The sequence below is a fragment of the Hippocampus zosterae genome, chromosome 10, assembly GCF_025434085.1.
Source record: "Hippocampus zosterae strain Florida chromosome 10, ASM2543408v3, whole genome shotgun sequence".
NCBI classification, from domain to species: Eukaryota; Metazoa; Chordata; class Actinopteri; order Syngnathiformes; family Syngnathidae; genus Hippocampus; species Hippocampus zosterae.
In genome coordinates, this window is record NC_067460.1 from 21,172,565 (window position 1) to 21,187,958 (window position 15,394).

The 15,394-nt window shown below is 43.9% G+C and overlaps 1 protein-coding gene and 1 long non-coding RNA gene across 3 annotated transcripts in view; both read left to right on the top strand.

The window, feature by feature from the left end:
* The window catches only part of LOC127609034 (uncharacterized), a 137,681-nt gene extending 123,269 nt beyond the window's left edge, over positions 1 to 14,412 (top strand). For both annotated transcript variants that reach the window (XR_007964458.1, XR_007964459.1), the window contains exon 2: positions 13,208 to 14,412. This is a non-coding gene — a long non-coding RNA (uncharacterized LOC127609034). The remainder of the gene's footprint in view (positions 1 to 13,207) is intronic.
* Positions 1,701 to 12,673, top strand: barx2 (BARX homeobox 2). Its single transcript, XM_052078609.1, has 4 exons — positions 1,701 to 2,190; positions 7,714 to 8,032; positions 11,424 to 11,508; positions 11,993 to 12,673. The coding sequence occupies exons 1-4, from the start codon at positions 2,004 to 2,006 to the stop codon at positions 12,299 to 12,301; spliced, it is 900 nt and encodes a 299-aa protein (XP_051934569.1). The 5' UTR covers positions 1,701 to 2,003; the 3' UTR covers positions 12,302 to 12,673.
* Positions 14,413 to 15,394: the final 982 nt, after the last annotated feature.

The following is a 15,394-nucleotide window of genomic DNA, read 5'->3' on the forward strand; positions in this document are numbered from 1 at the left end:
CTCTTTTTGCATCCCTGCCCAGGTGTCCCCGCAACAAAGTGATGATCACATCCCATAACAACCAACGATGAGGTCATAATCTAGCCTTCCGAAAGTGCTTGTAGCTGCCTGGTTGCATGTAGGAACAATTTAAGTGTCAGTCTCATGTGGCGGTAAAGGTGTATTTACACCCTTCTGTGTGCGCTAATCAATTTTATCCTCTGCAGGCTGTCAGGCGGAAGGCCTTCATTGTTATTATTATTGTGACACATGTGGTGGTCTTACAACTTTAATTGCTTGATCTGGCTGGCGTCTCCTGCTCTGAAGCAGCCAGATTAAGTAGCCTGCCGGCTACTGAACCCACTTCAACTCCACCACAGCCTCAACCCGCAGCAATGTTATGATGGCTGCACTTCTGGTAGCTGATAGCCAAATGCAGTGAAATGACTATTTGCAGGGCATAAAATCAGGCACACTTAAAGAGTTTCATTTAATAAAACTATCAAGCATAATACGTTTATTTTATGAGGAGTGTATTTTATTTATTTTTTTAATATGGTGGTTTCCATCATTAAAGAGTGCAGGTGGACCTAAATACATTTTGCCTGTTGCATTTCAATTGCTGGCCACATCATTGGGTACACATGAACATGAGTTTAATTCAACATCACAATGAATCAATTGATGTCATTGTGATGTTTGACATCAAATACCCACTGGGATGCATTTGTCACAAGAAAGAAAATGTTTATTTCAATTTAATTTGCCACGATATTTTGTGTGTGTGCGTGTATTGTACAAGGGTCGCTAATGAAGTCACCACCGAGTCTAGTTTGACTGAAGTGCTTACGGGCCCAACAGTTTTCTTGCCTTTCTCATTACTTGTCAGCATGCAGCACATAAAGTTAACATGCATTCATTTGACCTTTTATTCTAAAAATGAGAAACCCTGTCAAGTCACTGCATTATTATTTCGAACAGAAAAACGGTTGGAACAATGTGAATGTCAAACAGTTTGGTTGAGAAAAAAAAAATCCTTCAAAATGATTTAACATGAGCCTCTTTTCCGTCATTTGAGACTCAAAACTGGCTGAACCACATCCGAACATCTGAACTAAGACTGTCCTTCTGGATACTTTTATTTTATCCTACGGTTGTATTAATCGTGAAAAAAAGAATTACTATTCTAAACGAAACGAGACGATCCAAACTGATTATTTAAACAATGTGGTTAATATTGTGTTGAATAGTTAATTATTTTAACGTGTACCTTATTTTCACAAAATAATTCTGTAATTGTATATATAACATATGTTGACGTTTTCACTGTAGAAAATTGCAAAACTACCATAAAAATTACAAAATAATTATTATGCTCATTCTTGATTTAATCCTCATTTTTTTAGGAGAGACAATATAGTAAAAACACAAACAAGTACACTTACTTACAACCGAATCTGTAAACTTTTATTTTTTTATTTTTTATAACAGTGTCCCCAAAAAACCGCTGATCGTTTGGACATGGCAGAATTAATTTAAAATTGAAGTAAAGTACACTAAATCAACAAAACGTAAATTAACTCCACTGGAATTTACACGAAACAAGTTAGGGCGGGTTCGGCTATTTCATTTCAATTCTACAAAATCAAAATGGGGGGGGGGGGGGCGACTGAAACGAATGGAATTAAGCGTCCGCTATTGGCTTCATTCGTTCTCGGCAGTTCATCGGAGGAGGGCGGAAGCAGATGGTGGGAGCGTGAGAGAGAGAGAGAGAGAGAGAGAGAGAGAGAGAGAGAGAGAGAGAGAGAGAGAGAGAGAGAGAGAGAGAGAGAACGAGCTGTGTCTGTTTATATACAAGTGGATGTTAGTCCGTACAAGTCTCAATCGGCTCATCTCCAACGAATCTTCTTCCCACAAAATGCTAGGAGCAGTCGTAGTGGTTTAGCGGAGTGGTCTGACTTGTCGCCCTCCCCCGTCCGAGTCTTCTTGCACTTGTTTCGAGCCTTCCTACTCAGGGATCCAGCATGCACTGTCAAGCCGAAGTGAGGCTTTCCTCCCCAGGCCAGCTGAAGGCTGCCAGGCGACGCTACAAGACGTTCATGATCGACGAGATCCTCTCCAAGGAGGCTTGTGATTATTTTGAGAAGTTTTCTCTCTACTCCGTGTGCCCGTCGCTCGTCGTCCGACCCAAGCCTCTTCACTCTTGCTCGGGTAAGAAAAAAAATAAATATGCATTGAACTCACCTGATTTATTCATAGGAAACGCCGAAGCGTTTGGTCGAATTGCGGTTCAAGCGCGTGAGCAGTTTTCATATTTATTATATTTTAATATTTCGACAAAAGCTGATTAATGCAAGAGGTGACGTGTGTAATACAACATTTGGCGGATTCAAAATGTAAACGGCTTGCAATTAAACGTGTTCAATTACTGCGCCTACTACAAAGTAATAATGATCATTTCTATTGCATTCCGTCAATTGAACCCTGTATATTGAATTTTATATAATTTATGTTATTGTCATATAGACCCATTTGGGGACCTTATAAATCACACCGTGCACACTTTTGAGCATCCCTTGTGCTTTAGGGGACATCTGATCATTTTTATAAGTTACAGTCAAAGTTCTATTTTGGAATGGTAGCTCAGAGCATCTAACGAAGCTATAATTTCCATGCAAGTTTTAAATGAAATTTTATATTCTAATGAACCCTCAAACTCAAGGGCTGGCAGCTCTGGTCCTCGGGGGCTGGTATCCTGGATGTTTTCTATGTCTCCCCGCTCCAACATACCTGATTCAAATGATCAGGAACATTTTCCATCTTCTACAGAGCTGACTGATGAGCTGATCATTTAAATCAGGTATGTTGGACGAGGGAGACGCGTGAAACCGGAATTTCTAACCCCTATTCGGACAGATATTTTTTTTTTCCATGAATGAAAACGGTGGGCAACTTAACATTGCTGATCGCGCAAACTCTGAAAAATAGTGACAGAAAGACAATAGCTACCGACGTGATTGTAAAACTCTATCACATATTCCAAATTTAGATGGATAGATGGATATATCGATAGAGAGATAGATATGTCAAGAATATCTCAATAACTGGGATATTCTTAATAGCTTCCATGCAGTCCAAGGCTACTGCCGGCTCCACTAACCATTAAAGCTAATTGCTCCAAAGTCTGAAATAATAACCAGTGCAACTTGATGATGCCAGAGCTGGTGATGATGGGCGGTGATGTTTGTGGGGCGAGGGCAGATACAAAAATAGGAGTCGTGATCCTCTCATCCCTGTGATATAGTGTATGCAGGAGGGGCATTATGGTTGGCACCACACCGCCCCGATGGATAGAGTAACCTGCTTTGGGGCACTGGAACACGGTGGCCACTTATTTGGAGCTGCTGGGGTGTGAGACACACTATATTCTTCAACATCTATTGCCTTTAGCGCTTGATATAGAAGCTGTCGGGCTGAAGTGGGCCTCACTAGCGAAGAGTTTGCACTGAATTTGAGGACTTGATGGATGTCATGACCACCTCCTCCCGATAGATGTCGCTAAAGAACACGGGTGCCAGAAAGAACAGTCGGAGCGGGTCACGAGTTGTTGCTTATGGGTTGCGTGTCTGTTGCCATTTCCAGTGCCCCACTTTATTATTTTTCAACAAAAATGACATAAGGATTAGGCAATGTACTGTATACTAAAAAGCAATCAACATAATGGCAGAATGCGGCATTTTATATGGGAGACTTGGGGCAGGGCATTTAGCTGCAGTCTAATCTCATTTGTCAGCATGGTGAAAAATCCTATCAAAACAAGAAAAGTGTGTTTGTGCATGCGTTCGTATGTGTGCGTGCTGGTTTTTGTAGAGGCTCAAAGTGAAATACAAGCCAACAAAAGAGTTTTGATCCCATTTTAAACCCTAAATCTGTGTCGGACAATATAACTTCCCATTAAGCATAATGCTGCCCTGTTAGGCTTGATAACACCCATGTCAACGCATACGGGCAAGTATGCACAGACGCAAACATTTCAGTTCAGATTAACTTTGATCAGCAAACCATTTCAACACAATCAACAACAGTAAATGACTTGAGCTATTCAGTCATTTGAGACACAGAGCTTTGTGTTTCAAAGTTGCTGAACAACCGTCTGCTTTTTCCTCCCCGGGCATTTTCAAATCAAACATGATTTCAGTCAGCCACATTTCAATGAACACATTTTTTTTAGGGGAGGGGGGGGACTGAATTAAATAATTCAATTCATAAATTAAGAGAAACATACTTGTGTTTTAAGGCAACACTTTTATGCATTTTATAGAACATGACATCTGGCGTCCATTGGAATAGTTTCCACAAAATACTGCAGAAAATATTTGAATTCAAGCTGAAATTTACAGTGGGAAAATGCCATAAAATGTAAATCACGTTTTAGCATTATACTAAAAGTCACTAAAACAAATTAAAAAAAAATTAATCTAAGAGGTAGTATATGTAAGCCTGCTCTGTATTTAATAGGGTCTACAAAAGGTCAAACATTTGGACATACATGCTTTTAAGAAAATGTATGTTTTTATTTTATATGCCCCCCCTAAAAAAGTTTAAAAAATATGTATTTATGGATTTTCTTATATTCATTTGCTTTGTAAAAAAATGCTTCTAACAAAGTGAATTTTGATTTAATCCCCACCAAAATATTTAAACAATAACTAAACTGTTTTCAATTTAAAAAAAAACGGTTTGATTATATAGAAATGCTACTTTTAATCACGACCAATAAACCCTGATAATATACCCCCCCCCCTCACCAATTAACTCAGAACATTTTGAAAATACACACTTTTCTGTTGGATGGCGATATTCTGGGTGGCTGTGTGAATGCCTTACAAAAATATGAATACATAGGCTACATGGCGTCAGCTCGTGAGCCTTCGTGCTTTTTTGGCACCGTCCAACAGGCATACACTTGCAGTTCGACTGTACTCTTGGAAAATAGTCAAGTTCAAATGTAACAGAGTGCTTTTTGTTTGCTTCCCTTCTCAATTCTGTCAGTTAACAAGTATTTGCATGTCCAACGGAGGAAATGTTGTTGATAGTATCGCTAATAAAATGGAAATTGAACGTCTTGATCTATTCTTGGCCGTAACGGTTACCCATAAGCATTTCTTACATAGCGACCTTGATTATCAAGCGTATCTGTTGCAGCAGTGCTCTTTGCAGTTCCTTAAACAGTTTATTTGTAGCCTATTGACAGGACGCGGAGCTTGTCAACAGCGTGTCACATGCGAGCTCGTACGCTGTCAGTGGAAAGTCACCGGCGACGTTAACATTCTCCTCTTTTGCTCCTTCTTTGTGTGCCTCCCACTTAAACGTCAAGCTCTTTGCTGACAAAACGTCTTCTCTTTGTAAACCCCCACTTCTCCCTGCCCACCCCCTTACCCAGGATCAAATCCCCCTTGCACCATTCAACACCCTCGGCAGCATTCCAACTCATATGGTTACGACTTGATATCGTAAGTGTCAGCGGAGGTGATTCACAGTCAGAAACACATTGTGACAAAATACACGTAGTAGCCGTGCGCGTAAATTCCCCAAAAAATAAAAAGTAGAAGAAAAAAAAAAGATCTTGTCGAGGCCTGTTGTAACGGCAGCAATCTCAGGTTTGTAGGATTAACCTGACCTCAGCACCTTGACATGATGTCATCATCAACTGCAGGTAGTGTCTCTTTGTGTTCATGTGTGCATCCGTGTCTGTTTGCGCGTACGTGGAGAGAGCAAGCAGGTGTGCCCCATAGAGTGTATGTGCCTGTATGGACAATGCACGGTCTCATGACAGCTTCCATTATCACGTTTCCTCTCATGTTTCTTGTCATGTACTTCTGTGCAGGTTATACAGTATATCATTATAGGCCTTTATATATATAAGGGCGACCCGGTAGCCCAGTGGTTCGCACGTCGGCTTCACAGTGCAGAGGTACCGGGTTCGATTCCAGCTGCGGCCTCCCTGTGTGGACTTTGCATGTTCTCCCCGGGCCTGCGTGGGTTTTCTCCGGGTGCTCCGGTTTCCTCCCACATTCCAAAAACATGCATAGCAGGCTGATTGAACACTCTAAATTGTCCCTAGGTGTGAGTGTGAGCGTGGATGGTTGTTCGTCTCTGTGTGCCCTGTGATTGGCTGGCAACCGATTCAGGGTGTTCCCCACCTACTGCCCGAAGCGGCTCGGAAGATTAATGAATGAATATATATATATCTATATATATATATTGCGCGTCGTCCCGCACGCGGTCTGTCCTTCCGTCTGTCCCTTTTCAAAACGTACCTACTTCATCGCGCCGCTGCGCACCGCCACTGCGCACCGCCACTGCGCACCGCCACTGCGCCGCTCAGGCAGTGGCTCACTACGATCGCGCGGGCATCTTAGCGAAAAAATGTTGTCTACCCACAAGCATTGCAATGAAATTGTTAGTTATTTAGTAGAGCTAAACATCTCTTTATTTTCGCGATAAGCAATGAAGATGAACAAAAAGTTGAACCAAGCAACAACACTTTTGTGGGCCGAAGGCCCACCTTACCAGCCTTCCGCAGGAACTAGCTGATTCGCCGCTCGGAGGGCGGCGAACCAGCTAGTATATATATATATATATATATATATATATATATATATATATATATATATATATACAATGGCGCAAAACAAGACATGCTCATTCTTCCTCTAAGTGCCACCATTCGTCATCTAATTTTTTTGGGGGGGGGGGGGGGGGTGGTTGGTGGATAAGTGGGGGATTTACACTACATTCACCTGCCACAACTGTGTGTTTATATACGGTGAATATAATCCGTCTCCTTATTCATATTCTCTTGGGCTTGCCATTATAAGGGTCACGGGTGAGCTGGAGCATTTTGATTTTGGCCAAGAGGCAGTGTACACCCTGAGCTGGTACATAGAGACAAACCACCATGCTAGCAAGGGGGAGAAACTTCCAAATTCCACTCTCGATACGTTGGCACCATCCCGTCCCGCCTTTGTCTAAGTGTGCGTGCCCACATTTCATCTCATCAGCTCAACAGTCGCAAAGTTTCATTTTGCTCGGTGGATGACTGTTATTGTGTTGGTCGTGAGGTCATAAAGATGTTTCTGGCAGATACCGTGCGACAATGACTTTCATTGACCCGCCGCATCCATTCGGCTAAACCCCTCACGCTCGCCCTCTTCCCATTCCCTCCCACTGGCTCCAGACAAGTGTTACTTTTTATTGATTCTGGCGTCTCGCTGCTCTGTGTGCTCTGATAGAGGGCAAATTTGACAACGTGTGCTCATGCATGATTGCACACAAGAGTGAAAGATCACAGGACACGGAGAGAGTGCTAAAAATGAGTTGTTTTTTGAAGATTTTCTTACAGCTGCTCCGGTGTGTGCGTGTACATCATCCGACGTGTCGTCTGATCGTATTTAACATCTTCTGCAAAATAATCATTCATGTGAAAGGTCAAGGGGAGAGGTGTAAAACACAAGACTGCGTCATAGGGGTCAGCGCCCTTTACAAGAGCGAGGTCAAGAGGAAAACACTTCAGAGAAAACGCTGGGCAATTAATAATTGAGCAATTACACACGGTCGATAACGGAATAAGAGCCTCCTGAAAACTTACAGTAACCCTGCTCTCATCTGTTGTGAGAGTGTTTATTACATTGTTATGTGTGTGTAAATGTGTGTGTGTGTGTGCTGTCTCAGGTTCTTCTTCACTGCGTGCCTACCCACTCCTCTCGGTCATCACACGGCAGCCTCCAAACCACCCGGGCCACCTCCCGCACACACCTCCATCCTCGGGCGGAGTGCCGCCCCATCTCCCGCTATTGTCGCCGCAGCACGGCCGAGGCTCCGAACCGTCGCCCAGCCAAACGCCCCTCAGCATTAGCAGCGACTCCGAGACAGAGCGCGGCACCCCCCGCCTGAAGAAGCCCCGTCGCAGCCGCACCATCTTCACGGAGCTGCAGCTGATGGGCCTGGAGAAGAAGTTCCAAAAGCAGAAGTACCTGTCCACGCCTGACAGGTCGGTGGAGTTAATAATAATCATAATGATAATAATTATAATTATAGTGAGGCCGTTCGCAGGCTCTCACTTGTACAGTTCTCCAAGGATTGGTCGCCAGCCAATTCCATCTCGCCTGCTACAAAATCAAGCAAGTGTACCGCTACACTGTCGGTACAAAGTGGTTGTTTGTTTTTCCTAAATAAATCTGCTTTCTACACTTGGCTGGCTACGTTATACACTTTGCTGAAGGTGCCAATCAAAATGGAGTATTCATTTCGATGCAAAGGGCGACTTCTCACGTGTGTGTGTGTGTGTGTGTGTGTGTGTGTGTGTGTGTGTGTGTGTGTGTGTGTGTGTGATGCAAGAGCATTTCCACCGGCATATAAGCATCACTCACGTGTGGCATTTTGATAAGCCGAATACCTGGCATCGAGCACATTTCCAAAGTACAACGCGTACACACAGCTTCACAAAGCCGCAAACGCAATTATCAAGCAACAGTTGAGCTAACATTTGTCCTGTGGGGAATGTCTCACGTAATGTGAATTCTGGCCAAGCCAGAATATTACCTCAGGATTCCAGTTCAGACAAGAGTAATGTGTTCACCCCGGAGCTCTTTTATGGTAAAATAAAGAAGAAATTGAGTGGGGGTGTGGGGGTTGGGGGGGGGACAAAGCCACATTCATAAAAAAAGGGGATTGTGGCCAAAGCAAGCAAATGTATTAAAGTGAATTATGACAAATCTTTGAAACACGTGCAGGTGTATATACTCAACACTTAGCCTCAAACAATAAAATGATGTAAACTATGCTATTTTTGAGCAAATCTGGAGTGCTATACTGCTTATAAGACAGTGTTTGGGCCTTGATGTACAGTCCAGCAATATTTTAACGTTAGATTGGCAGCAGGAGAGATCTGTAAAAAAAACCAAAAACACACCTTTCTATTCTTGCCTCCATACATGCTTGAAAATTGATTTCAACAAATCTTTGATGGTGCATCTAATCTTTGAGGGAAAATCCTTTCGTGTCATCTTTTAAATCTCATTTTAACTTGGCCAGAGGTGTTGGAAAAGTCACCCTCTCTCCTCTTAAATCACATCGCCAACAGCAAAACAGTTCAGTGAGCAAAAACCTTTTGTGTACGCATGGCTGGACCACATTTTGTCTTGACAATCATATTGCATTCCAGCACTGATGTGAAAATTGAATAAGCACATCTTAAGAACCGCACGGTACGTTTGATCTGCCAATACAGTGTATCAAAACGTTACTTCAATAAATGGTGTACTTATCGTCCTTATTGTTGATTGCATACGAGCGGTCTTTGCCATATTGTACTGAATAGCCAGGACAAAGATGTGCGGACCGCTTTCTAATGTTGCAATACATTCGACTAACACCTAAATGGTTTAGCGTCATAGTTTTCCTCTTCACCATCCCCCACAAAAAAAAACAAAAAAACAAAGAAAAAACAAGACCTACTTATATGTGGAATTGGATTTACATGAGGAGAAACTCCACAAGGTCTAAGCTTGGATGATAAAAGGTCACAATTTAAAATGCGGCCCGGTAGTCCAGTGGTTAGCACGTCGGCTTCACAGTGCAGAGGTACCGGGTTCGATTCCAGCTCCGGCCTCCCTGTGTGCAGTTTGCATGTACTCCCCGGGCCTGCGTGGGTTTTCTCCGGGTGCTCCGGTTTCCTCCCACATTCCAAAAATATGCATGGCAGGCTGATTGAACACTCTAAATTGTCCCTAGGTGTGAGTTTGAGCGTGGATGGTTGTTCGTCTCTGTGTGCCCTGCGATTGGCTGGCAATCGATTCAGGGTGTCCCCTGCCTACTGCCCGGAGACGGCTGGGATAGGCTCCAGCACCCCCCGCGACCCTAGTGAGGATCAAGCGGTTAGGAAGATGAATATTTTACAGTTTCAATGCTATTATCAGCGATATTGTTTTGCTGTTGTGCTGAATAGGTAAGAAATAAATTCACTTTTGTTTGAACATCTTCATTGAGGGCCCTATTTTGCGGGCGTTTGCGCTGTTGTGGGAGAGAGAAAGTTTTCCCATCAAATTAACAGCTGTTCCGGGGGACTGTACCGGTATAGAAAACGGCCAATCACTACGCAGCGTGGTCACACTAAACTACGAAAAGGACGAAAAGGAAGACACGCCCATTTTTACATCCAGCGTCTAATTCCTATGACCAATTCGTCAGGTGCATCGGGGGCGCAGCAGATCAGTTTCCCGAAAGACCCACTGAGTGGCAAGACGGTCTCAAACACGCTAAACTAAACTTGCCCCGGCACGAAAATGAAGTTCCGTCCATTTTTACACCAAGCGCATGGACTCTCTATCTGAAAACAGACAATGATTTTGTACAATCCCTCTGCAGTCATTAGCTTCGAGGCAGCATCAATAATTACATTAGGTTACACCCAAGACTAAACGGTTAGTCACAGCCCCAAAGGAAGTAGTTAGGACATAAATCCATTCAATTGTCTCTGCAAAACAAAGAGCTTTCATTAAGTGAGGTATTTCGTCATATACTTATTACTTATAAGTATACACGTACCACACACCACACACACACACAATTGTTCTGATTTCCTGCTTCCGAGAGACTTTGAGTCGAGTAGAACAAGAGGAAATGTCATTTTCAGCTAAGCATTTCTCCCCTTAAATGAAAGGCTCTCGGATTACATGCCAGACAGTAGCCTTGTTAGTCATGGACCAAGCACATGTGGTGGATGCATTCACTATTTCTCCACGCAGCCACTTATTACATTACAGATCCCGGTGCAGATGTTTCAAACAGTGCAGATGTGAGAAGCGTCTAACTTGCCAGCTTTGATGCCTGATTCAAAGGCGGCGTGTTTGAAAACAGTTGCGCGATTGGTTGGGGCAATGAAATCAACAGATTCAACTGAAAAAAAAAAATTAGTCTCTGAACTGAAAGGGCGTGTAACTGTCAATCTTAACAGAGCATTACTTTATTCATTCATTCATTCATCTTCCGAACTGCTTGATCCTCACTAGGGTGCTGGAGCCCATCCCAGCTGTCTTCGGGCAGTAGGCGGGGGACACCCTGAATCGGTTGCCAGCCAATCGCAGGGCACACAGAAACAGACAACCATTCGCACTCACACTCACACCTAGGGACAATTTAGAGTGTCCAATCAGCCTGCCATGCATGTTTTTGGAATGTGGGAGGAAACCGGAGCACCCGGAGAAAACCCACGCAGGCCCGGGGAGAACATGCAAAATCCACACAGGGAGGCCGGAGCTGGAATCGAACACGGCACCTCTGCACTGTGAAGCCGACGCACTAACCACTGGACTACCGGGCTGCCCCATTACTTTATTGTTTTTATTTTTTCAGCAATTGTGATCCTTGAATTTTTCTTTCAGGTTAGACTTGGCGCAGTCCCTTGGACTCACACAGCTTCAGGTGAAGACATGGTACCAAAACAGGCGCATGAAGTGGAAGAAGATGGTGAGTGACATTCTAATAATATTTGTGACGGTATGAACTGATCAAATATGATTACATGCTACGACTGTCCAAGGAGAGTTTCAATCCAATTTTGCCATCGGAAATTATGTAAATTAAACAGTGACTATTGAAAATCTGTACATGTTGTTCAGCTTCCAATTTGCGCAAACCTTTTGTCGTTTTAGAGGTTCCACTATGCTTTATGCGTTTTCATATGCTAAACAGACAGGCTTGAAGTAATTAAGACATACCTGGAAGGAGTACGCGATGTGTGAGTGACAGGTAACAACAAAAGGAAGCAAACACATTGCCAAGGAGGGTCAAGGTCAACGAGTGAGCTTATTGACTCCCGAGATAAATAGCTGCAAAAGGCGTATCCAGCTGTCAATGTCTTCTCTTCATGAATATATAGCACTCACAGTCTTTGCCTCCCGAGACCTTTCATGACAAGAACAATCCGCATAGATGACGTGTGTATTTGTAGGTACTCAAAGGCGGTCAGGAGGCACCAACCAAGCCTAAAGGCAGACCCAAGAAGAACTCAATTCCCACCACTGAGGAAATTGAAGCTGAAGAGCGCCGGTTGAAACAGGAGGAAGAGGAGCAGTTGAGAAAGACGGAGGCAAATGCCACGCCGGTTCGCCGAGAAGAAACGGCGCCTCTGTCGGATCCTGGAGTCGGAAGCTCTGCGTCCACCGCCGCTCCGCAGTGTCAGAAGACGGCCGGCGCGACGGAGGGCGCTGATCGGGTGGTACCTCTCCTAATGCCCCCAGAGACGCATGCGGAGAGCTAAGTAACAAGAACACAACCAAAGACTGATCCCCGGCCCCGAAGCCTGCAAACAAATAGTGCCTCAAGATCAATGAAGCCAGATAGGAGAGTTGTGCTATCAGAAGAACCACACACATTTCCGGGCTTTGGAAACACACACTTAATAAATAGAAACCCCAAAACATTTGTTTTCTCTCTTAACTCAAGAAAGATGTCAAATTGCCTTGATGACACAGAGGACACTTCGTCATCCGTTTGTCTGAAATCAAATTCTGTTCTTGCACTCGGTCTGTCTGTGGTGGCATCTCAGAGAAGCCAAAGAAAAAGCAAATGTACGTGGCCTTTTGGAGGTCCATTGAGCTGATCTTTCAGAAGGTGGGGAAGGGGGGGGGGGGGGGGGGTGTCGTCAAAAGATGTGGGAGATTAATGAACGGCATTTTCCGTCAAGTCAAAGGAATGTGGGATTAAAATCAGACGCTAACATACTCTATTATTCATTCATTCATTCATCTTCCGAGCCGCTTGATCCTCACTAGGGTCGTGGGGGGATGCTGGAGCCTATCCCAGCTGTCTCCGGGCAGTAGGCGGGGGACACCCTGAATCGGTTGCCAGCCAATCGCAGGGCACACAGAAAAAAACAACCATTCGCACTCACACTCACACCTAGAGACAATTTAGAGCGTCCAATCAGCCTGCAACACATGTTTTTGGAATGTGGGAGGAAACCGGAGCACCCGGAGAAAACCCACGCAGGCCTGGGGAGAACATGCAAACTTCACACAGGGAGTCCGGAGCTGGAATCGAATCCGGTACCTCTGCACTGTGAAGCCGACGTGCAAACCACTGGACTACCGGGCCGCCCATACTCTATTATTCATTCATTTTCCGGACCGCTTTATCCTCACGAGGGTCGCGGGGGGCGCTAGAGCCTATCCCAGCTGTCTTCGGGCAGTAGGCGGGGGACACGGTGAACACTCAGCCTACTCTATTATCGCTGAGCGTAAATACCTTCTTGCAGTTTGAGGAAAAAATGCCATGCAGGGCTGACCAGATTCCAATCGTAATCCAAAACGTATGCAACTGCAACACAACTTGTGAGTTAAGCGGCGTCTGGTTTATTGTGCTCCTTGCAGAGAGCTTCTGGTCCACCTTCGGGTCCGGTTCGGAAGGTGCGTCACGAGCGGACAAAAATGGAAAAATATGGAAAAATACAGCCGTTTCTTTGCCAATAACAATCGTCATTTAGGGTAAGAAAATGTTACTTTGGCTACGGCTGCAGTGTGGCCCGATCTCAAGGCGGCCTTGAAATAGTCACAAGACAGTGCTATTTATTACAGAATGAAATGATTTACGTCACCGGTATTGATGCGCCGAGTAGCCTCACAACGATGCCTGTGCCGTGTCAAAATGTTTGCATTTTTCCTTCCCGTGCTGCCATTATTTCACTGCCAAAGAATCATAAACGCTCCAGTGCCTTGTCGGTTTTTGGAGGGAAGCAAATGTATTTGAAAGTGGATTTCAAACGAGTCATATGAGCTCTTTCCGGATGATTTACAGTCCATATTCGGTCGACGTTGTACCTGCAAATACTGTAGAAATGTGTAAATGATAAGATATATGGTCCCTTTTGATATCTTTATGTGTATACAACTGTATTTTTAACTGCTGTTTGAAATTTGGATTATTAAAATAGTTTGGATGTCAAGTGTTGCCGCTGTACGGGATCTTTGACTTCTCTCGCAGTGCCAGGACGGCTCCTCTTTCTCCCTTAAAAGCTATTAGGAACTTTTAAGCTGTCAGAGATTCTCCGAGGAAATAAATCAGCGTCTCTTTGCCAAAGATAAACAGTAACATTTAAAGTGTCAAGCATTTTCAGACTGCAGGCGAATGTTGTCTCGAACCGCCTGTGACTGACTTTGTTTCAAAAGCTTTTTTTTTTTCTGCCTTGCAAGCATTTTTGTAGCTTGATCAAGAATCCACCACAGGTATTTGCAATTGTTTCATATGAAAGATGCAGTATTTTTCTGATGTAAATAATGCTTGTTTGCTGAACTCATTACCCTTCTTTAAGGTTTGTGTGTTTATATATTTAAATGCGCGTGATGGATACCAAATAAACTTCCCATGGTGTTATTGTGGAGTTTTCATTGATAGAATTCTGTTTTTACATTCAAGCATTCTCATTCTTTCATTCATTCATTCATCTTACGAGCCGCTTGATCCTCACTAGGGTCACGGGGGGTGCTGGAGCCTATCCCAGCCGTCTTCGGGCAGTAGGCGGGGGACACCCTGAATCGGTTGCCAGCCAATCGCAGGGCACACAGAAACGAAAAACCATTCGCAACCACACTCACGCCTAGGGACAATTTAGAGCGACCAATCAGCCTGCCACGCATGTTTTTGGAATGTGGGAGGAAACCGGAGCACCCGGAGAAAACCCACGCAGGCCCGGGGAGAACATGCAAACTCCACACAGGGAGGCCGGAGCTGGAACCGAACCCGGTACCTCTTGCACTGTGAAGCCGACGTGCTAACCACTGGGCTACCGGGCCACCCTCAAGTGTTCTCATGAAATCCTATTAAACAACACAATGGATCGATGTTTTTTTTTAATTTGTTTGTTTTTGGTTCCAATTTATTATTATTTTTTGCACACAAAAAACGAACAATGTACAAATATTTGCACATAACACAATTTTCATCATTCCGCGATGAATTTACATTCAAGTGCTACAAATGCAAACTCTGAGCTTTAATTTGAGGGTAGTTACAACACAATCGGATCAACGGCATTAGAATTATAATATTTGTGTCTTCCAGTTTTTATAGGGGAAGTCAAACCCAAATTTTTCTTTACAATCTGTTCCATGCACCTTCACTGATTTAAAGACGGAATTCTGATTAATACTTTGTGGATGTTATGCGGCGAAACAGAAGGCCAGGTGAAAAAAAAAAGAATAAAAAGGCACTTCAGCCAGGATTCAGGAAGGAGATTCTCCAGTTTTCTTTATTTTCATGAGTGACAGTTGACCAGTTTTGAGCAGCGCACGTGTAGCACTGCTCTCCAAGTTGTCTGGACCCCAGTGACTTCCTCATTCTTCTTATAAAGGGAGTT